Below are 23870 nucleotides of genomic sequence, written 5' to 3' on the forward strand. Positions count from 1 at the left end.
GTTTTATCCTCTGCTCATCATTGTACTGTTAAATTTTCATTTCCCTCCTTTTTTAATTCAAGTTTGCTAAAGTCATCTTTTTCTTCTATCAATTCTCTAATCTTTGGGTTCTGATTTATCTTTTTTCTTTAAGATTTTCTCTTGTGCTTGTTTTGGGTTTATTTACGATGACTTTCCATTTTAAAATTTCATATTCAATTGATCTTCTTTTTTCTATTTTGTTAATGTATGTTTTTAGGGATATAATTTTTCCTCTGAGAACTGCTTTAGCTGCATCCTAGAAATTTTGGTATGTTGTCTTGTCATTATCCTTGTCTTTCACATGATTATTATTTCTATGACTTGATCTTTGACTCTTACATTTGACTAGATTCTGTATGATTTCATTGTTAGATCTTTGTTTGGATCTATTTCTTTTGCTTGTGCTCCCTTAACTGGTTAATATTCTTTTTCTAGTATGACCTATAAAGGATGTGTTTGGCGTTTTTGTTTTTTACCTTTATTTACAATTTCTATGCCTTTAATATAAGCTTTCTTTTTGTAAAAGTACCATGCAGTGCTGAGAAATTATAACCCACTTAGAAAGTAACATAAATCTTTATCTATAAATCCTAAAACATCTCAGTTCTATATTTTGTTTTATCTTTCTGTTAAGATTTTCCAGATCTGAAAGAGGAACATTAAACCTTCCTATTATTTAGTGTTAAAGTGTCAGTACTTTGTACTGAAATTTTACTTTGTTTAAACATTTTTGATGCAACCATAACTACTTGGTCTTTTACCTAGTGGTTTTGAGGTTCCTATTTAAATTATTTTTCTTTCTATTCTCCCTTTTTTAAGTGGTTAGTTCAAAATCCCCTGTCCTCTCTTCCCTATTATTAGTTTTATTAGTTTTTTCCCTGTTCTTTTTTCCTACAGACAATTTCTTGGTTTTGTTCTTTTTCTTCTTTCCATTAATCTTCCAAAATTAAACCTGGTATGAGGGCCCAGTCTCCTCACAAGCATGTATTTCTTCCTCCAGGTATTAAGCAAGAATTTATGTATTTAGAATGTTCTCTGAATTGTGCTAATAAACACTGAGAATACAGAGAAGAGTGAAGAAATACATTCTTTTGACATCTCTTTCTGCCAGATATCACTTCAACATTTTTGGATTCCAAATTTCTTTTGTTTCTTTGGAGAAACACTTGATTCATTTTTTCCCCAACTACTGTTCAGGTGGTGGTGGGGTGTCCACAATGAGAGTTATAACTCTTGACATACATTTCTTCCCTCTTTCTTCTCTTACAAATTTCCTTTCTTTTTTGAACTGTTATAGAATTTCTAGTTCCAGATCCATGCCATATTGGAATTCCATAGGATTTTATGTTCTCTTTATGTTGCCTTGTTATATATTTTTGATGAGCTTTGTAATCTCTGGGGATTTAATACTCATTCTTCTAGTTTTAGGAACCTCTCTGTTGGTTTATTTGCTTGTGACTTGGGGTTTGTTATGGACTGAGGTGTGATAGTAAAGTCTGTGAAATTGGAGGAGGTTCTAATATAGGCCCCAGGCATGAAAGGTGAGTCAATTTGTATTCTTTACTATTAATGGGAAGAGTAGTGGGAGGAGGAGTCCTGGATGAGCACTTCTAGGATTTGTAGTATCCATTGTTAATTTATGGAAATTTTGCCTTGTCTTGGTTTCCTCTTTCATTTTCCTTCTTTTCTCCTCCCTTTCCTTTCTTTCTCCCCTTCATCTTGTCCATCTCTCCCTCTCGTTCCTCTTTCATTTATAATTGCTCTAAATTTTGCCCATAATTTCTCAGGGGATGGGGGGGGGATGGTAATAAGGACTGAAATTATCTGGCCTACCATCTAATTTGTCTTATGACCCAGAATCCTCAACAAAGCACTGTGCTAAATATCAAAGGAAGCCCAAAATTAATTAAAATATTGCTCTGCCTCCTTGGAGCTTACAAATAAAACACACAACCACACACACGGAATAGATATAATAGATAATGCTGATAATGTGAAAACTAATACACAGAATTCAAGGAATAGATCATTGCTTACTGAGGATGTGGGTGACAGCCTCATAAAAGGTATGGCATCAAAGGATCAGTAGGATTTTGTCAGACATGGACTGGTTCCATTTGCAGGGGAAAAGATCTCTCTTTTAACAACAGAGAAGTTAATTGAAACCCAGAGGTTATGTGACTTGGGCAGGGTCAGACAGATAGTAGGTTAACAAAGCAAAGATTTTATCCCAGGTCTTTTCTTTTTTTTTTTTAATTTTAATATTATTTTATTTGGTCGTTTTCATACATTATTCACTGGAAACAAAGATCGTTTTCTTCCCCCCCCCCCCCCCCCCCCCGCCTTTCCCTCTCCCATAGCCGACGCATGATTCCACTGGTTATCACATGTGTTCTTGACTCGAACCCATTTCCCTGTTGTTGGAGCTTGCATTATAGTGTTCGTTTAGAGTCTCTCCTCAGTCTTATCTCCTCCAACCCTGTAGTCAAGCAGTTGCTTTTCAGCGGTGTTTTTACTCCCACAGTTTATCCTCTGCTTGTGGGTAGTATTTTTTTTTTAGATCCCTGCAGATTGTTCAGGGATTGCATTGATACTAATGGAGAAGTCCATCACCTTCGATTGTACCACAATGTATCAGTCTCTGTGTACAATGTTTTCCTGGTTCTGCTCCTCTCGCTCTGCATTACTTCCTGGAGGTTGTTCCAGTCTCCATGGAACTTCTCCACTTTATTATTCCTTTTAGCACAATAGTATTCCATCACCAACATATACCACAATTTGTTCAGCCATTCCCCAATTGAAGGGCATCCCCTCATTTTCCAATTTTTGGCCACCACAAAGAGCGCAGCTATGAATATTTTTGTACAAGTCTTTTTGTCCATTATCTCTTTGGGGTACAAGCCCAGCAGTGCTATGGCTGGATCAAAGGGCAGACAGTCTTTTATCGCCCTTTGGACATAGTTCCAAATTGCCCTCCAGAATGGTTGGATCAATTCACAACTCCACCAGCAATGAATTAATGTCCCCACTTTGCCACATCCCCTCCAGCATTCATTACTTTGCATAGCTGTCATGTTAGCCAATCTGCTAGGTGTGAGATGATACCTCAGAGTTGTTTTGATTTGCATCTCTCTGATTATAAGAGATGTAGAGCACTTTTTCATGTGCTTATTAATAGTTTTGATTTCTTTGGCTGAGAATTGCCTGTTCATGTCCCTTGCCCATTTGTCAATTGGAGAATGGCTTGATTTTTTGTACAATTGATTTAGTTCTTTATAAATTTTAGTAATTAAACCCTTGTCAGAGGTTTTTATGAAGATTGTTTCCCAATTTGTTGCTACCCTTCTGATTTTGGTTACATTGGTTTTGTTTGTACAAAAACTTTTTAATTTGATGTAATCCAGATTATTTATTTTGCATTTTGTAATTCTTTCTAATTCTTGCTTGGTTTTGAAGTATTTCCCTTCCCAAAGGTCTGACATGTATACTATTCTGTGTTCGCCTAATTTTCTTATAGTTTCCTTCTTTATGTTCAAGTCATTCATCCATTTTGAATTTATCTTGGTGTAGGGTGTGAGGTGTTGATCTAAGCCTAATCTTTCCCACACTGTCCTCCAATTTTCCCAACAGTTTTTATGAAATAGTGGATTTTTGTCCCAAAAGCTGGGATCTTTGGGTTTGTCATATACTGTCTTGCTGAGGTTGCTTGCCCCCAGTCTATTCCACTGATCCTCCTTTCTGTCTCTTAGCCAGTACCAAATTGTTTTGATGACCGCTGCTTTATAATATAGTCTGAGATCTGGGACTGCAAGACCCCCCTTCCTTTGTGTTTTTTTTCATTAATTCCCTGGATATCCTTGATCTTTTGTTCTTCCAAATGAACTTTGTTATGTTTTTTTCTAAATCAGTAAAAAAATTTTTTGGAAGTTCCATGGGTATGGCACCAGGTCTTTTCTACTATATCACAGTGCCTCGAATTGAAGGCTTTTGAATAAAGGAGTGGTATAGTGTATTATAAAATTTAATAAGGCAACCATTAAGATACAGTAATCCAGCAGAATGCTCTATATTAGAGAGGTTGCAACTGGAATTGAAGATTGGAAAAAGAGACTTTATTAAGATATATGCAAAGCCAATACAAAAAGAAATGTTCAACAAGCACTTAGAAATATGATTCTGGATCCTAAGAGAGAGGTTAGGACTAAATCAATACAGGATTAACAGGATTTAAGAATAAATTAGGTAGGTGATAGTTTGAAGCCTTGGAACTCTTGAGATCACTACAGGGAGAAAGTATAGAGTGAAAAGAACTAAATGCAAAACTACCTTAAGGAATGGGGAAGCATCCCAATTAAGTTGTTAATGAAGATTAATCGTTTAAGAGGTACAAAGGTAAAGGCAAAAGGAGTATAGTATCGAAGCCTAAGTAAGACATATACCATCCAGGAAATGTTGCGTGGTCATTAATATCAATAATACTGAGAAAAAATCTTTAGATTTGTCTAGTAGTGGCGATATAAACCAAATTACAAGTGTTTGAATAGTGGAGGTATTACTTTATACAATGAAGGGATGAAGAGAGTTGAGGTGGGATCTTTATTTTGATTGGAGAGTATGATCAGAGTATAAATAAAGTTATGAAGGTAATGAGAGAATAAGTACATCAAATTTTAAGAATATTGGAGCTGGGGAATACCCTTTCACTATAAAAGAGATCGTTTGGTTACCAAGAATAGGAAGTATAAGTATACTTGATTGCTAAACATAAGATATTAATTGAGATTGATATATAATCAAAACTGAAATGACATCATAGGGGAGGTCAAAATATGACACCACTTTTTTTAGATCTATAGGTTGTCAACATGGAATCTAGAAACACTAAACTTGTAGCCTAGTAAGATCTGATGAACCCCAAGTTTTAGGACTAGCTCATAAGCTGGAGATTCCAAAGTTTGTACTGGTTCCCTATTTCCATGAGAATCCACCCTGAAGGGAATCTCAGGCTAGCTGTTTTAGACTGAATAATGAATCCTAAGGTAAATGACAATTCCAGTTAGGTGGGGCTAAGCAAAAGCCGAGTGCCTCTTTTTGCCTTCAGAAGCTTCTCCTATTTTACCACAGCCTGCTTAGAGGATTGAACTCAGGACCTTCAGTTTATGAAAAACTGCCTACTACTCCACTAATAAGGCACTCAGTGGGAAACTGCTAGCCTAAGATTCCCTTCTGGGTGGATTCTCATGGGAACAGGAAAAGTACAAGCTTTGGGGTCTCCAGCTTATCAGCTAGTTCTAAAAGTTGGGGTTCATCAAATCATACTAGGCTACAAGTTTGGGGTTTCTAGATTGCATGTTGACAAGGTCAGTTAGTTAACTTTAATGTTCTTGTTACATCTTTTAAGCATAATACATGGATCTAACAGTCTGGAAATTCTTTTGGCTTTGTGGTGTTTTTTATACCAATTCTTTCTTGCTTAGTTTTTCCCCCCATATTATAAGTTTACTTACTTGTTCCTCAGTGGGATCTTGTGAATTAATGTGTGCCTTTAAAAAGTGCTCCCTACTGCTTTTCTCCATTTGCAGATAACTTGCCCTTACTTGAGCTTCCCACATTAACTTTATAATAACTTATTTTTCAGACAGTCACATGGTGGTTCTTGAGCTGGTAGTTTTCATGCATTGAAAATTGGATTCTTGCCACTCCCCACCTATAGTTTTCAATGGTGATATCAATGTAAGGTTATAGACAGCCTAACTGACCTTTTGTATTCAGTATTTCCTTTGTTTTCTTAATTGCTATTCTTCTGGATGCTTTAAGACATTATCCTGTTAAAAATCTATTCTGAAGAGATTGTGGAGAAACAGAAGTTACTCTAACCATTTCTGATGTAATTGCAAATGGGTAATATTTTTGGAAAACAATCTGGCAAAACACAGTAAAAGTTAAGATGATAATGCCCTTTTGCTTAATTAGTTATTGGGGAATTTGTCCTGAGTGTTTGCAATAGGTGGAAAAAACCTGTCTATTTAAAGATATGGCTTCATTTTTTGCAATTGCAAAGTAACTGGAAACAAACTTCCTAAAGTCTATTTAGAAGGCACCTGAGAGGCTATCTAGCTAGTCCATTCTATTCTTTTGGTACAGTATTTTAATTCATGTTTATTTTCACTTCTGACTTCTTCCCCTCCCTCACTCTTTGGGAAGGCAAAAAACAAACTTCATAAGTCCCTTCCAGCTTCTAAGTTTTTGATGCTATGACAAATGTTGAGTATATTAGGAAAACTGAGAAACCCTGAAAAGGAAAGCAATGAGCAAAGAATCTTGATGATTTTGATGGTGGTGTGACTGAAAAGTTGACACTTATGTCTTTATGTGTTTGAAATTCATGTTTTAAAATGTAGATGGTTCCAAAGCAAGTGCATTCATTTGCTTGTCTTCATGTTTAATATTAAGTTTTATGAAGCAATTTTAAAAATAAAGATTGGGGAACTATGTACTAGGTGGTATGTTAGCTACTTGGCAGACTTCAGACATTAACACAGATCTTCCAAAAGAAAAAAGTCAACAATATGGCCAAAAAAGCTAAATATAATTTTGTTGTTTTGAACAAATTTACAGATATCTGGCTTCTTAGAGATCAACTAGTACAATGGAAAGGAAAAAAGCAATCGGAGATTACAAGTTCAAATACTGCCTGTAACACACATTACCTTTGTAACCTTGGACAAATAACTTCCCTGAGTCTTGGTTATAATATATTAGATAACAGGAAACCACATTTTCTGACTCATAATTCAGTGTTCTTGCTACTATTACCCAATGCCTTTGATTTTGAAATAGTAGGTGAAACCTAGCTCTTTTCCCCCTCTCCTCTATAATTGACATTTGTTCTTTTACCTCTTTTCATGCTATACTAAACTACTTGCACTTCTGTAGAAAAATTCCTCTTATCTCCTATGTAATTGGAGTTTAAAAGATAATTCTTCTGTCATCTCACGCTATGCTGTACTATCTTATACTTCTGTGGGTAATTTGTTGTAGTGTCAGCATGGAATCTAGGAACCCCAAACTTGTGGCCTAGTGGGATCTGGTGAACCCCAAATTTCAGGACTAGCTTATAGGTTGGAGACCACATAGTTTGTAATTGTTCCCTTTTCCCATGGGAATCTACCCTAAAGGGAATCTCAGGCTAGCAGATTCAGACTGAGTGGGAGACCCTCAGGGGAATAGACAATCCACTTCTAGTGGGAGCTAAGCCCAATCTGAAGTCAAGTGACTCTGTCTCCAGAAGCCTTTCCCAATCACTCCCTCCTTCTGAGGATCAAACTCAGGACCTTCAGTTTACAAGACCTACACACTGCCTATAGTGCCAAAGAGATTGGGTTTAGCTCCCACCTTAAGTGGATTGTCTGTTCTCCTGAGGGTCTCCCACTCAGTCTGAAACTGAGTGTGAGATTCCCTTCAGGGTAGATTCCCATGGGAAAAGGGAACAATTATAAACTTTGGGGTCTCCAATCTATAAGCTAGTCCTTAAACTTGGGGTTCCTAGATTCCATGTTAACAGTAGTTTCTAGTTACTTTGAAATATAAATTATTTGGATCACAATTTCTTGGTTCCCATTTAGAAGTGAAAGTTAGTTTAGGAGAAAGGCTGTTGATTTCAGCTAGAGAGGACCCCTTCCTGCTTTTTTTTCCCCTTCCTACTTTTGAGTCTGTAAGAACACATTTTCACTCTAAAAATAAATATCAAACCTTATATGGTCTTAAGTGTAGCATCTGATGGGAAAACTTTAAATGCCTTGTTCATGTAAAAGGGATCTGTTTTTGTATGTATGTTATTATTAAATGATGCATTTTCAGTACTCTTGGGATCCTGTTTTTAGCTCCATTTCCTGTGCACTTTAGAGTTTGCCATCATTTATTAGTCTTTAAAGCATTGCCTTCGTTTTAGCTTCAGGAAAAGTTCATTTTCCTGTGGTACCAACAAAGTATTTTTTTCTTTTTTTTTCTTTAAACATTATTTTATTTGGTCGTTTTCATACATTATTCACTGGAAACAAAGATCCAAAGATCGTTTTCTCCCCCCCCCCTTCCCTCTCCCATAGCCGACGCATGATTCCACTGGTTATCACATGTGTTCTTGACTCGAACCCATTTCCCTGTTGTTGGAATTTGCATTATAGTGTTCATTTAGAGTCTCTCCTCAGTCTTATCTCCTCCAACCCTGTAGTCAAGCAGTTGCTTTTCAGCGGTGTTTTTACTCCCACAGTTTATCCTATGCTTGTGGGTAGTATTTTTTTTTAGATCCCTGCAGATTGTTCAGGGAAATTGCATTGATACTAATGGAGAAGTCCATCACCTTCGATTGTACCACAATGTATCAGTCTCTGTGTATAATGTTTTCCTGGTTCTGCTCCTTTCGCTCTGCATCACTTCCTGGAGGTTGTTCCAGTCTCCATGGAATTCCTCCACTCCAACAAAGTATTTTTGTAAAGATCTTTAATACAAATCTTTCTTCCGTTTGTCAAGAGCAACTTTTCTTCTCATTGTGCTGAAAGGCACATCCACTACATTTCCCTTCCATAATCCTTGTTTATATAGCCCATCCTTCTACAATCAAGTTCTACATCTGAAGCTGTGTTCTTACCCCATTCTACTCTCACCTTTGAGGAACCGACTTTTTCTGCCAAGAGTATTTTTGGGAAAGAAATTGCTAGCCTCTTTGTGCCACCTTAGACTTCATTCACCAAATATTTTGAGTGCTTACTATAGCTCTGGGACAGAAGGATGAGATATTAATTGACCTCTCTTGTGCATTTAACCCATTCTTCCTCGTATTGTAGTTATCGTTTACGTTTTCCTTCTCCCTGGGGGAGAATGGGGGGGGGGGTGTAAGCTAAAAGTTCATGTAAAAATTGGATTTGCGTTGTTCCTTTATTATCCTCAGCACATGATAAACACTTAAAATAATGTTGATTGCACTTACCACAGATAAAGGTGAAAGTATGATCCTTGTCTCCAGAAGATTATTACATACCTAAGAACTTAAGATATACACATCTGAAGAGTTAAATAGCAGTGTATATTTAAGTGGTACAAGCAAATAACTGTTAAGCCCACTGGAATGAGTGACCACATTGTTTGGATGGTATTGGAGCCATAGTGAAAACATTGCATCATTTTGACCCACTTTGGTGAAAGAAAAAAAAACACCATCAAGTTAGCTATTTCTCATTTATTCCATCCCAGGTATCTCAACTTATTCTCATTACCAACCTACATTTGACTCAAATTAATCCCTCCATTTCATCTGATAAATCATCCAAAGTAAGACCCTAGGCCAGTGGTTTTTACCCTGGAATCCATGAACTTATTTAATAAATGTATTTCAATTTAGTTGGTTTTCTTCATATTCTTATGTATCTTATACATTTAAAAAATTATTTTGAAAAAAGGATAAGTGGGTTTTGGCAGACTACAAAAAGGTTCTATGATATAAAAGAAAGGTTAAGAATCCTTGCCCTCAGCAACTTTAACTGACTTTTCTTTAGTTCTCTTTCATTGCTGATATGCTCATCACATAGCTTATATAAGATGAAAGACATTTTATTTTTGTCCACAAGGTATCATATATATATATATATATATATATATATGAAGGTATTTTTATTATGGTTAAAATCAAAGTTTATTTATCAATTAATATGTATTGACCTCAGTGAAGAGAAGACTTAAGATATAGACTAGAGGCCTTGGGTTCCTATTTAGTATAAAAGTAGAATCAGTGTTTAGTTCGAAAAGTCCTTTTCAAGCCATATACTTTTAACTCCTTATTTACAAGTGATAGTACTAAAATTCAGAGAAGGTATATGAGCAGAAAGGGTCCACACAGGTTATTTATACCATCACTTATTTGACATTATAATCCTCTCCAATGTAACTCTTAACAAAATGGTCTGGAACTCAAATTTCTTGAATCCCATTGCAATATTCTACCCTGATGAGGGCTGAAGCTTAAAATAATTTGAAGTTTAAAATGTTATGTATGGTTCAAATATATATTTTGTTGGTATCTTTTTTTTTCGCCTTTATGTCAGTCATATCCCAATACTACCACTCTCCAAGTGGAGCCCTCCCTTGCAACATAGAAAAAGTGAAGTAAAAGTATTCTATTCAGAAATCCTGCTTCATTTGCACTGTTGTTCATCATTGTATTATATTGTTTGATCATTTCTTTTAAGGGAGGAAAAGGTGATGGGTTTCTCACTGTATCCATTTTGTTTTCTTATAAGTAAGTTTCAGTTCTATGATCCGTATCTCAGCCAATCTTAAATGCTAGAGATTATTTGACACTCACATGGGCATCTAGTTTTCATCCCTGCATATTGCCACTTACAATGTCTTTAATATCTATCCTATCTTTTGCTTTCCTACTGCTATCACTGTATCCTAAGCAAACTCTTTCCTCAATACTGGATTGCTGGAATAACCTAACCAGTCTCATAGCCTTTTCATCTTGTCTGATCTAGTCTACATACTGGTACTTGACTAAAGTTAAATTAAATATATCACACACACAAATTGGAGCTTATGCCAGTGATGAGACTAAAGAGTTATAATAAGGACACAACAGGAGAAAAGATAGAAAATAGTAAATTAGAGCCAGATTATAGGTTGCCTTAAATGTCCATCAATTTTTTGTTGACTTCATTCATTATTTCTCTTAAAACCCAAATTACCCAGGAATACCCAGAAGTAAGCATACAACCAACTTCAGGTTTTCATTGGCCCGTAATTTCCTTTGTAGCCACTTTAGTTTTTTTAATGCTACTTATATGTACCTCATCTTTTTTTACTCACCTAGGTTATACAACATTGGTTTGTGCCTAACTAAACCCATGAATCTTTTTTCATATGCCTAGTTATTGGGTTATTTCCCCTCTGCTCATCTTTCCAACCTATAAAAATGATAGTGAATGGTAATATGTTCCCTCTTGACTTTTTGTTATTCATAAATTTGGTAATCATGCCATTGCTTCCAGAAAGGGAAGAGTCTTTACCTATTGCCTCTACTTCTGCTTCCTTCATTCACTTCATTTCTCAACCCTTTTGCAAATTTGGTTGTTAACTTTATCTCTCAATTGCCAAGTTTTATGTCCTTTTCTCAGTCCTCATTCTTCTTGACCTCTACAGCATTTGACATTGTTAGCCAACTTCTCCAAAAAAAATTTCTTTCATGAGACAACTCTCAGTTTCCTAATTCTCTTACCTGAAAGACCTGAAAGTTTCTCAGATTCCTGCACTTATATATATATAATCTATATCACACCCTTTTCCTTGTGAGTGTTTCCCAAGGCTCTGTCTGGTTCTCCTGTTTTCTCACTAAATTCTGTCGCAGTGGTGGTTTCATAAGCTTTTGTGATTAATTATTTCTATAGAAATAATTCCCAGTTCTACATGTGCAACTTTACAATTTGGTTTTTCTCCTTAGCTCCAACTGCACTTCCTCAGGTATTTATTGGATATTCATTCACACTTTATAAAATGGTTTTCTTAGGGTGATTAGGGAATAACTGCTTGTTTCTTATTTTGTTTTTCTCCCAAAAAATGAAATAATCTTAACACTGGGAATTTAAAAGTTAAATGACTATTGGAGAACTTGTATATCCCAAATAAGTAAAAGTACATAAGTAAAAGAGTATTTACTTGTCTTCAGTGAAGTCAGATCACCTAACCCATATGTACTACTATACCTTTGGGTCCTGAAAAAATTAGCGAATGTGATTACTAAGCAATGGTTGGTAGTGTCTATAAGGTCATAAAAACGAGAGATGTGTATACACCACAAGATTGCAGAAAGGACAAATGGAAAGAGAACAATCTTTGAGCCAGTGAACTAGACTTGGATTGGGGGGGCGGGGTTGGGATTTAAATGAGTCACTAAAGAGATAGTGAACAGTTAGAAAGAAATAGTAATTTTAGGTAACTAATCGACATGGCTTCTTTAATCATAGGTCATACCAGAATAACTTCATTTTCTTTTTTGTGACAGGATTACTAAACTAGTAGATAAAGGGAATGCCTTGGATATAGTATACCTAGATTTTAGCCAAACTTTAGGTAAAGTATATAATGCCTTCTCTCTCTCTCTCTCTCTCTCTCTCTCTGAGATTAGATCATAAAATTCAGAAGTTTTGGGGTGGCTATGCTCCAGAAATAGTTGTAAATTTGTTCAGTGTTCATGTGGCAGGAAATCTCAAATGGAGTACCCTCAGGGGCTGTGCTGGATTTAGACAAAGGCATGGATCATATATATGCTTATATTTGCAGATGATATAAAACTGGGAAGGATGAGTAGTATACTGGATGACAGTATTCAAAATATGCTGGAACATGTGACTAAATCTAATAAAATAAAATTCTAAGGGATAAATATAAAGTCTTGGGTTTGGATAGGAAAAATCATCTGAACAGGTATCAAGGAGTCAGCCATTCTGAAAAAGATAGGGAAGCTTTATTTGGCCAAAAGCTTAATATAAGTCAGTAGTACATTGTAGTAGCCAAAAATACACACACGCACGCACGCGCGCGCAATCTTGGGCTCCATTAGAAGGAGCATGATTCCTACAAATAGGTAAGTATGATCATCCCACTGTGCTCTGGTTAAACCTTATCTGGAATTAATCATTTCAATTCTAGGCATTATTGTCGACAAAGTTTAAACTGGGATGAGCATAGTATTTGTGGGTAGTTTACAGCATCTGAGCCCATCTAGCCTGGATTTAAAAAAGGCAAAGTTATTTACACATGTGAGGCTACCACATCCCCCCTTTCCCTCTTTGCCTTTCTTTGGACTCCCCCAGTGCTTAATGTGCCTGGCACAAAATAAATACTTGCCTAGGATCTCTTTTATATGGGGGTTAGTTCAGATCAGTGATTCTTAATATTTTTTTGTTTTCTTGATCCTTTTGGTAGTCTAAAGTCTATGGACTCAAGTACATAGAATTATAAAGAACATCTATTATTAGAAATACAATTCTAACCAGAAAAAAAAAAAACTTCTGAGTTCCCAGTGCCTGGGTTAAGAACTCCTGAACTACATAATTGGTCGCTGATCGACTCATAATTCTATGATTCTGTACTCTTGCCCCATTACCCTTTTCCTATACATCCTTATTTCTTTCAAGACCACCACTATTGTCCTAGTCACCTAGGTTTATAATCTGATTATTATCCTTAAATCTTTACTCTCTCTTACCCCATATATTGTAGTGGGTGAAATATGAAATGGCTGAGAAAACTAGGGTTCAGGCTTCTGAGCATATTAATTTATTAAGCAGTGCATAACAAATCAATTTCAGGCCTTCTTTAGCTTTTGCACTAGACCCCAAATATAGGGAGAGATAGACTTTTATAATAAAAATAATCAAATAAGACCAGTTAGTTAAAAGAATTAACCAGACTACAAAATTAGGTGATCTGATTCTAATTGGAGGAAAGTTGGAAAGGGGAAAGTGAGTAGATGCATTTCCTCAAAATCAGAAAAAGAGGTATCTCATATCCTCTCCCCCCCCCCCCCCCCCCCCCCCCCCCCCCCCCGCCCCAAGTGTCTGTATACAATCAAAGGACCATAGAAGCAGTAACTGATCTACTAGTATAGGACTAGTTTTCATATAAGGCATATGGGTTACTTGAGGTGTATATAATTGTAAGAAAACTTCATCGATCTTTGGATCTAACTATATTTCTGGTCAGCCTAATCTAGGTCCTTAGTTAAGGGTTTCTTTGTAGCAGATGGAGATGGTTAAGCTGTCAGGATAGGTTCAAACAATGCAATAAAATTTTCTCACAAGACAAAAATTGGACTAAGCTCATACTTGAATAGAAGAGGATCTGAGCTGACTTCAGATCAGTGTGGTTCACTCATTTCCCACAATTTAACCACTTGCTTTTAAACTCTAGTCCCTTCAATTCCTGCTATCCATTCATTTGCCAGATTTTGTCATTGCCACCTCTACAATATCTCTATCCCTTTCTCTCAAGCTGTCATAAAGTCTGCCCAGGAATCGTACTTTCATCCAAGACAATCATGGAAGGGTTTGTCGAGCAGGGTTTCCAAAGGATAGGGAGGAATTTAAATGCTGGACAAAGGGGAAGAAACATCTTATCTAAGGGCAGGAGAGTCAATTGTGTGTAAGGGGGTCCATTTTGCCTGATGATTTTGTGGAAATAAAGGGAAAGTTTGGAAAAAACTATGCCAGGCTGTACAGAGCACTGGGCTGGGAACTGAGGGAGATAAAAGCAAAATACAAGAATTACTCTCGACTTCAAGAGCTTGACACCTTGTGGGGGAAGATAGAGTAGTGATATGAAACAAAAAAAAATAAAGAAAACAATGTAACTGGAACAGAGGGACAGGTTCAGACAATACAGAGCTCAGAAAAAAAGATTTGTTAAATCTCTGATTCTTTTTCAGAGTGACTACCCATTTAATATTTGTGAAGGTGAATTTCTTCCCTACTAAAGCCAAAACTACATTATGTTATCTAGCTATCTGGCATACATGATACTCTACCTCTTTCTACTGCCTATCTCTAGTCTCTAGTGCTTTTCCTTGCCCTCCACATTTAACTTGTATTTATTTTGTATATGTTTATGTTCTGTTTTTAAACTATTCTTTGCTGGATCATTCTGTAAGCATTTATTTGGGGTTGCCAGAAACATTGGAGTAGGACCTTTCAGGGAAGTGGTTTCCAAATCTTCAAATTCGACCTAACCCAGCTATCTAAATACTTACTCCTTATATCAGATCCTACCTCCATGAAGCCTTAGTTCTATCCCATCATTGGTCTTTCTCTTTTCTGAGCTCTTTATTGTTAGAACCTATCTCTTTGCTTCACAGTTACAACCTGCTTGCCTTTATTTTTCTTGTTTTGTAGCACTACTCTTAACAAGGTGTCAAGCTCTTGTCCAGAGATGTTCTTGTATCTCAGTTCCTAGTCCAGTTTTCTGCACAGACATTTCCTTTCTTTTTCCAGTTTCCACATAATCACCAGTCAAAACGAACATCCTTCCCAATACAATTGGCTTTCCTGATCTAAAAATTCTCTTTCTCCTCTATCCACCACTGACATTCATACCTATCCTTTGAAACCCAACTTACGTGCCACCCACATTCATGGTATTTTTTATTGTAAGGTACTGTTTTATATCTTTGTTAGTGTCTTAGTCCCCTTCTAGACTCACACACGTTTTTCTCCTCAGTACTTAGTACATATTTTCTAATCACAATAGGCCCGAAATAAATAGGGATTGGGTAGATTTGGCTCTGGGCCTTTGTAGATGTCTTTTTAAATACCTGAATTTCAGAGATGGTAATGGGATCTTTCACACATCCTTCATGCCTTCCTTTGCTAAAGAAGTACCCTAGATTCTCAAAGGCCATGTTATGCCCTTCCTAGTTTAGAAAGATAAAGACTTTAAGTACATGCCTTAATTGTATAATAAATTATAGAGGTTGGCTGACTATCAGGTGATAGATGTTTCTTAGCCACAGCAACTCATTAAGACCATCTACCAAGGGGCAATGATTTCTCTGCATTGTGGAGAAAGTACCCATGTCAATGAAATCACAATTCTATGTGAAGTATCAGAATGACAACTTGACAATCCATGAGTGTAAAAAGAATGTTTTCTCCTTTAGAACCAAAATGCATTCTAGGCTAACTATCTGTATTTACCCTGATTATTTTTTAATATTATTTATAATAGAATACTTTGGAGTAGTTTTACTGATATTTTTAAAAATCACCTAACATTTATAGCTAAATTTTATTTGAAAACATTAAAATATTAATTTTACTTTTTAAATAGGTTTATTAGAAAAGTAATATTAAAACCACATGAATTCTTTGATTTGTTGAAATAATTTTTAAATGTATAGGCTTATAATGTGATTACTGGCCTTCTGATTAGCCCTAGTACTAGAAGTAGACAAGGTAGGCTAGGCACTGAGTGCAGCAAGAGATTGTTTAATTTTACTACTTTTTATGGTGTCAGAACATTACTCTTAAATTCCCAGTCCCACATAAGTTTCATTTTGTGTATATAGGACCTATCTGAGCCTTTGTTGTATGAATATTAGTAAAAAATACACCATTTTCCCACCTTGTCCAAAGTACCAAAAATGATTGTTGGAGCTCTATACTTAATATGTATGTTAAAAATATCTCTAACTGAGGTATTGAATTTGAGGTTTGACAAAGTTTACTTCCTTGTGACTTTTTTAGGTATCTATTGCCATTTACATAAATCATCTTTTCACCTGTCAGCTGTGGTTGTAAAATTAACTTAATCAGATTACCACTTTAAAATGTCTGATGTCAATCTGCTAAAATAAACTTAAGATTTTCTTAATTACATGAGTATTCTAGTGCATCTTATTAAAACTAATTAAACTGAATCTCTTTAACTGGTGGTTAAATCACATTAACTTTAGTTTAATGGATACTTCAACTTGACTTGTGTCTAACAGCTGCCTTTTTAATAGGTTGAGATTAAGCCCTGTAGCTATACCCAGTCATTTAGGTTAGATCAGTTTCATTTTCATTCTGCTCCTTTTTCCTTTTTTCATCTTTTCCTTTCCAGTCAAACATAAGTTCAATGACCTTCTTCATAAACGTTGCTTAGGCCCATCTATGGCCCTACTCCTGACTAGTAGCAGTATACCTAGTATGAAGTTGGAGATCCTCTCTGGACTACTGAGGTGGCTAAGAGTCCCCTGGATCCAATCAGCCCTCTCATAGTGATAGCCAGAGAAGTCTCACTTTACCTAGAATGCCAATAAACTAGATTAAACTGGAATAGGGACTTACAAAATAAATGAAAATACAATATGACATAGCCAATATTCATCCCACATGGTTCTATTTATTTCTCTTTGAGTTTGATCCACTAGCATAGGTCAGAGTACTTCTCATTAGTTGGTTTTGGAAAATTTTCACCAACATTTATAAGGAAGATGATGGGTTTGAAGAAAACAAAATTAATCCAGATCAAAAGGCATTTCATTCAACAAATATTTATTAATCAACTACTAGACACTGTCTTCACACTAGGCATTAAAAAGCCAATAACTGAAACAGTCTCAGCATGAAAGGCATTTGTTTCACTGGATGAGGAAAATAATCTTTAGGACTCCAGACTTGTCCCCAACAGTTTGCTCTTAGAGTGTAGGAGCCTTTCCTATTCTGGAAAATAGAGGTAAGGTTGTGATCTATAGCCTAAAGCAGTGACTTGGAGGAAGGGAAGACACATTGAGAGTCTTTCACAAGATTCTTTTCAAAATCCCATGACTCCACAATTTCAGCAGCTGCCCCATTCTGTCACAGATTTCTTTCTCTATGGGTTTTAGAAGCTGGCTACTTTTACTTGTAGACCTTATGGCATTCCTCTTTGTCAGCTTCTTTCCTGCCTTTGCCAGACTTAGATTTATGAGACCCTCTCAGAAATAGCTATTTGAATCTCTTGGCTAAGGAACAGACTGACAGTGGCAGGTATTTTGGAGGTCTTTATTGGGTTTGACATAGTTATGGTTTGGTGTAACTCTGCACAAGCTTCCTACATCGTGGATTTTTGGTCCTTAGAAAAGAATGAAAATAGAAAAGAAACTTTGGGGGGCTGGGGCTGGACATTAGCTGAAGATACTATGTGGAAACTGCTGGACTGTGCTCAACAATGGGGCCTGAACAAAGAAGAGGGAAGCCTGTTCCCTCTGTGTCCCACTTGAGCAGGTTCCTGGGTCTCCTTTGAAATGAAAGAAAGGGGAGGGGAGGTGGGAAACATTAAAGGAGAAGTGTGAACTGAAGGAGGGTAGGGAAAGGGGAAGGAGCCTTTTTTTCTTGGATGGCAATTGCAGCAGTGCCCTAACTCCCTGGTTTAGTCTCCCCGTGTAATTTTCTGGAGACTCTGTGATTGACCTAATAAGAATAATGGCAGGGGGCAGCTGGGTAACTCAGTGGATTGAGAGCCAGGCCTAGAGACGGGAGGTCCTAGGTTCAAATCTGACCTCAGCCACTTCCTAGCTGTGTGACCCTGGGCAAGTCACTTGACCCCCATTGCCTACCCTTACCACTCTTCTGGTAAGACGGAAGGTAAGGGTTTAAAAAAAAAAGAATAATGGCTATGGGTGTTTGGCCTATATATATTAACGCCCTTACTCTTCTCTCAAATAAACCCAATTGCCCAACTTTTTTTGCTGAATGCTTTATTCACTGTCTTAAAGTTCTACACCTCTAGTCCCTACCCCTTCCCCCCAGCCAGTATTATCTAATTTTACTTCAGCTGTAGGACCTTATCTTTTCTTCTCTGCAGAGATGGCACCAAAATCCAAAAAGAAAGGTCATCCTGGGCGGGAACCAAAGAAGGTAAGTAACTGGATATGGCTTAACTATGTGGACAAGAAACCCTTTCTCAGATTTCTGGAAAGAGGGTTGCTGGGTTCCCTCTGCTCTTTGAAGAAGAATAGGTCCTACAATTTATTCTGAACTGGATTGTTAAGTCATTCTTTTCATAACTCTTTACCTGTTATATCTTTTTCTCAGCACCACCATCATCACCATCAGCAGGCACCACAGCAGCAGCCTCCCCCACCAACAACCCAATTACCACAACAGCAGCCCCCAGCCCAGCCTCAGCCACCACAACAGCAGCCCTTACCACCACCAGCCCCTCCATCTATCCCTCAACAGACAGCCCCACCAATGAAGTCCTCCCCACCTCCCTTCATCCCTGCCCAGGTGCCAGTTCTTGAGCACTCACTCCCAGGGAGTGTCTTTGATCCCATCACTCACTTTGCCCAACCGATCATACACCTCTCCCAAACTGAGCTGCCTCCCCACCTCCCCCAGCCGCCTGAGCACAGCACTCCACCTCATCTCAACCAGCATGCAGTAGTTTCTCCTCCAGGTAAGCAATGGAGCAGGAGATGAAAGGGGGGTAAAGGTAGAATAAGGTTTCCAAGGGACCTATAGTAATGGTGCTGCCCATAGTGAGATCTTACTCTGCTGCAAAGTTTCTTAACCAGCAGGGGAGAAAAGGGGAGGTATTGATGGCTGTATGTTGTTTGAAATTGAATTATTACTTCTTTCTTTCAGCTTTGCACAATGCTCTGCCCCAGCAGCCATCAAGGCCTAGCAATCGAGCTGCTGCCCTGCCCCCCAAGCCAACCCGCCCCCCAGCTGTGTCACCTGCACTCTCTCAGCAGCCCCTTCTCCCTCAGCCACCTATGCCTCAGCCACCCCAAGTCCTATTAGAGGATGAAGAGCCGCCTACCCCCCCTCTCACTCCCATGCAGATGCAGATATACCTACAACAGCTACAGAAGGTGCAGCCATCCACCCCTCTCCTCCCTTCTGTGAAGGTGCAATCCCAGCCTCCCCCTCCCCTACCACCTCCAGCTCATCCCTCTGTGCAGCAACAGTTGCAGCAGCAGCAGCAGCAGCAGCAGCACCAACCCCCACCACGGCCCATGCACATGCAGCCCATGCAATTTCCTCCCCATATTCAGCAACCACCACCCCCTCCCCAGCAGCCCACCCACCCACCTCCAGGGCAACAACCGCCGCCACCGCAGCCAGCCAAGCCTCAGCAAGTCATCCAACACCATCCTTCACCACGGCACCATAAGTCTGATCCCTACACAACCAGTAAGTGGCAAATAGGGAATAAGTAACACCATGGGAAATACACAGTGGCTCTAAGAATGAGGGCTTCTTTCAAGCCCTGTTTGGAATTTCCCTGTAATATCATCTTGTGTTTTATTTACTGAATAGGTAATTCTAGAATACTTGTGCATATACTCATAATATTCAGAATGAACAGTTAAAAATATTTTTTTTTCTTTAAAGAGAGAGAGAGTAGGAGGCAGCTGGATGGCTTAGTGGATTGAGAGCCAGGCCTAGAGATGGGAGGTCCTGGGTTCAGATGTGGCCTCAAGACACTTCCTAGCTGGGTGACCCTGGACAAGTCATTTAACCTCATTGCCTAGCCCTTATCGATCTTCTATCCTGGAGGGAATACACAGTATTGACTCCAAGACAGAAGATAATGGTTTAAAAAAATAGAGTAATGAGGATACAAACATAATGAGGATACAAAAAATAAAATGGGATCTGAAAATATAGATTACAAATCCCCATGTGAGGGAGCAACATGTTGGTCAACATAACTGAATTGTAGAGTATATGGTTAAGTAGACTAGAAAGATAAGAAGGGGTCAGATAGTGAAGTGCCAAGAAAGACCATTTTATATTTGATCATGAGGGTAATAACCACTATCTTTTATTGTGTAGGAGGCCAACATGGTCAAACCTGCAATTTATGATGAAATTATTTTGTCAGCTGAGTACAGGATGGATTGTATTGGGGAAAGACTTAAGGCAGGAAGACTGACTAGTCTACTATAGTAATATTCCAGGCAACGGTAATGAAAGCATATAATAGTATAAAAAAGGAGTTCCTCCCAATCCATTATTTTCTGTAGGAATAAAAGCAGATTTGTGGGTGATACCTTGATTGGCCCAAAAAGTCATTCCTGTTAATAGCATGTGAACAATAAGATAATGGCTAGGTGGCATAAATCTATTTTTATGTTGACTTTAGGGTTTGTTTTCTGAGTGGAAAGAATAAAACTTTTAGCTGATGTCTGGTAAATTAGGTCCAAAAGTGAGCTGCCTCATGCTAACTGAGGCTTACTAGATGAACAGAGCTACTCAATGCAACCTGGAAAAGAGTAGTATCAGTAAGGAATTACTAAACCACCTGGGGAAAATTGTTGCATTGACCACTTGGTATTACTGACTTCATAGGCAGGAGCTTTGAAAAAAGCAAAATTAAAACTCCTCTCTCATGTCAGCATTTGAGCAGAAATTCCCAGTGTATCAACAAAATGAAATACATAATGTGAAGTGAATATTGAAATTGAAGAAACTCTTTAAGAGTAGACCCTAACCTGCTAAACAGTATTCTATATATTTGGTTTATGGAAAGCCTCTGGGCTTTGGATGGGGGTCAGCTTTAAGTTAAGAGTGGTTGACTATGTTGTCCATTTTATAATTTATCACACCTTTTCCACTGTCTTGGGATTTTGTAGAGGGAATTCTTTGTTCGGGATAGGTGAGATTAGATGGCCTTTGAAAGTTTATTCCTTCTCTTTGTCGCTGAATCATTTTTCAGCCCTTTCCAACTCTGAGACCCCATTTGGGATTTTCTTGGTAGAAACACTGGAAGTAGCTTGCCATTTCCTCCTCCATTTTATTTTACAGATGAGGAAACTGAGACAAACAGGATTAAGTGACTTACCCAGGATCACATACACTGCTATAGTAAATGTCCAAGGTGTAATTTGAACTCTGGTCTTCCTGATTTTATGACCAGCACTCTATCCAATAGGCCAACTGATATTACTGCCTCTGGTAATCTGTTGGATTGGAGCCTTAATTTCTGGAATGTTTGCTAATAATTTAGTCACTTAGAACTGTCAGAGTACACAGAAGTTGAGGAATTGGCTCAGTCACAATTAGTATTTGTCAAAGGCAAGACTTAAGTCAGTCATCCTGATGGTCTTTTCTCAGTCTCCTCATTCTTAACTTCATTGTGGCATTTGATACTGTTGACTACCCATCTCTTCCTGAACAATCTTTTTCCTCTGGATTTTCATGATAGCATTCTTAGTTCTTTTTTATCTGTCTTGCAATTCCTTCACTTTCCATCATCTATATCTTACCCCTTCACTGTAGATATTCCCCAAGTCTCTGTAGACTTTCTTGTCTTCCTACGCTCTCATTTAATGTCCTCATTAGCTTCTCTACAGAAAACCAAGATCTATATATCTGGGCCCTAGTCTTTCTCCTGAGTTCTAGTTGCATAGACATCTCAAACATACCCCACCACCACCACCCTTCCCCCTTTTTATTTTCCTTTATTCCATCACCTCCGAGTTATTCTTCACTCCTCACTCCACAGTGTCTCTGAACCCTTATCTCCACTCACTTTCCTCCTTCATCTAGACTGTTATGAATGGTAGCTTAATGCTCTGTTACTCTCTCAGTCCCGTCTCTCACCTCCCCAACCTATTACATTGCTCTGCCAAAGTGATTTTCTTAAAAGTGCACATAGAACTATCTCACTCCCTTACTCAACAGATACCCTGGTTTCATTATTATATCCAGAATCCAGTATTAAAATTCCTGCAGGCTGTAGTCTAGCCATACTAAGTAGTCTTTTTTTATTTATTTCCCTCACACTCTCTCTTTGGAGTTTTGCACGGCCTATCCCCTAAATTTGAACTTAGTCACCCTCTTTTCTCTTCCAAATCTTTCTTTTAAAAACTGCCTGAGGCTGCTCCCACGTGGAGAGCGAGCGGGCGGGCGGCCGGGGCGGGGCCGGCGCCACTGCGACCATGAGGCTGCCCAACATCCTGCTTACGGGTACACCAGGGGTTGGAAAGACCACACTCGGTAAAGAACTTGCATCAAGAACAGGACTGAAATACGTTAATGTGGGTGATTTAGCACAAGAAGGACAGTTATATGATGGATTTGATGAAGAATATGTATATCCCATTTTGGATGAAGACAGAGTAGTTGATGAGTTAGAAAATAAAATGAAAGAAGGTGGAGTTATCGTTGATTACCATGGCTGTGACTTCTTCCCCGAACGATGGTTTCATATAGTTTTTGTACTTCAAACAGATAATTCTGTATTATATACAAGACTTGAAAAGAGGGGATACAGTATAAAGAAACTACAGGACAATGTTCAGTGTGAAATTTTCCAAATTCTTTATGAAGAAGCCATGGCCTCCTACAAGCCTGAAATAGTACACCGGCTGCCCAGCAATGTACCAGAAGAACTAGAGAGTAATTTAGATCAGATAATTAAATGGATTGAGGAGTGGATAAAAGATAATAATTGAACCTTGAGGGGAAAGCATGGATTCTCGAGGCTTTCCACATAATGGTTACAGATTTTCTTGATGATCTCTCCCTCCCTATACAATAGAAATTAAGACAACATACACCGGATTTTACTATCCAAGATTGTGTTGTGGAAGTAACAGGTGGGCAAAATATAAGGTTGAGTTATGGCTGAATTAATTTTTTTTTTCTCCATGAGAAAACTGAAAACCCTGAAATAAATGAATACGGCATTAAGGACTTTTTAAGTTTAGGAAATACCCAGCATTCTCATTTAATTTGGTAAACTACTTAAGAGTAAGTGAATTTGAGAAAATAGGTGAAAATCTTTACTTAACATGTAAAAGAAAATGAAGGTGAAGAACTGCTGCTGACTTAAAAGTAAAAAAAAAAAAGTCTAAGAATAAAGCTATAAACATAACATATTAAGGGGCAGCTAGGTGGCACCATGGATGGAGCGCCAGGCCTGGAGTTCAAATCTAGCTTCAGACGCTTCCTTGCTGTGTGACTCTGGGCAAGTCACTTAACCCCAATTGCCTAGCCTTTGCCTTTCTGTCTTGGAGTCTTATTAAGACAGAAAGTAAGGCTTGTTTTTGTTTTTTTGATGACATTAAGTGTTCTTTTAGTGAATTGCTGGGGGTTTTTGTTTTTTTAATCTTGGAAGTTGGGTAAAATTAGGATAGTCACAAAGTAAATGGTGAGATTTTTGAGAAAATAGCATTTAATTTCTTTTTTTTTTTTTAAGTATAAGAGTTTACTGAGCTCTTTTGCCTATAAAGTCACTGCTGATCCTAGCACTGATATTTGTCTCTTTGGAAGAGTAAGCCAATCACATTTTCCATATGTAAACAGGAAATAGCACCCATGGAAACT

At 37.8% G+C, this 23870-nt stretch overlaps 2 protein-coding genes across 6 annotated transcripts in view; both read left to right on the forward strand.

Annotated features, from left to right (window-relative positions):
* BRD4 (bromodomain containing 4) overlaps window positions 1-23870 on the forward strand; it is a 165882-nt gene that overhangs the window by 134236 nt on the left and 7776 nt on the right. For all 5 annotated transcript variants that reach the window (XM_056822339.1, XM_056822341.1, XM_056822340.1 and 2 more), the window contains exons 12-14: window positions 18394-18446; window positions 18624-18987; window positions 19176-19727. In XM_056822339.1, the coding sequence (XP_056678317.1) occupies window positions 18394-18446; window positions 18624-18987; window positions 19176-19727 (969 nt within the window). The remainder of the gene's footprint in view (window positions 1-18393; window positions 18447-18623; window positions 18988-19175; window positions 19728-23870) is intronic.
* LOC130458270 (adenylate kinase isoenzyme 6-like) lies at window positions 19937-23255 on the forward strand. Its single transcript, XM_056822347.1, has one exon. The coding sequence runs from the start codon at window positions 22481-22483 to the stop codon at window positions 22994-22996; it is 516 nt and encodes a 171-aa protein (XP_056678325.1). The 5' UTR covers window positions 19937-22480; the 3' UTR covers window positions 22997-23255.

The sequence above is a fragment of the Monodelphis domestica genome, chromosome 3, assembly GCF_027887165.1.
Source record: "Monodelphis domestica isolate mMonDom1 chromosome 3, mMonDom1.pri, whole genome shotgun sequence".
NCBI classification, from domain to species: domain Eukaryota; kingdom Metazoa; phylum Chordata; class Mammalia; order Didelphimorphia; family Didelphidae; genus Monodelphis; species Monodelphis domestica.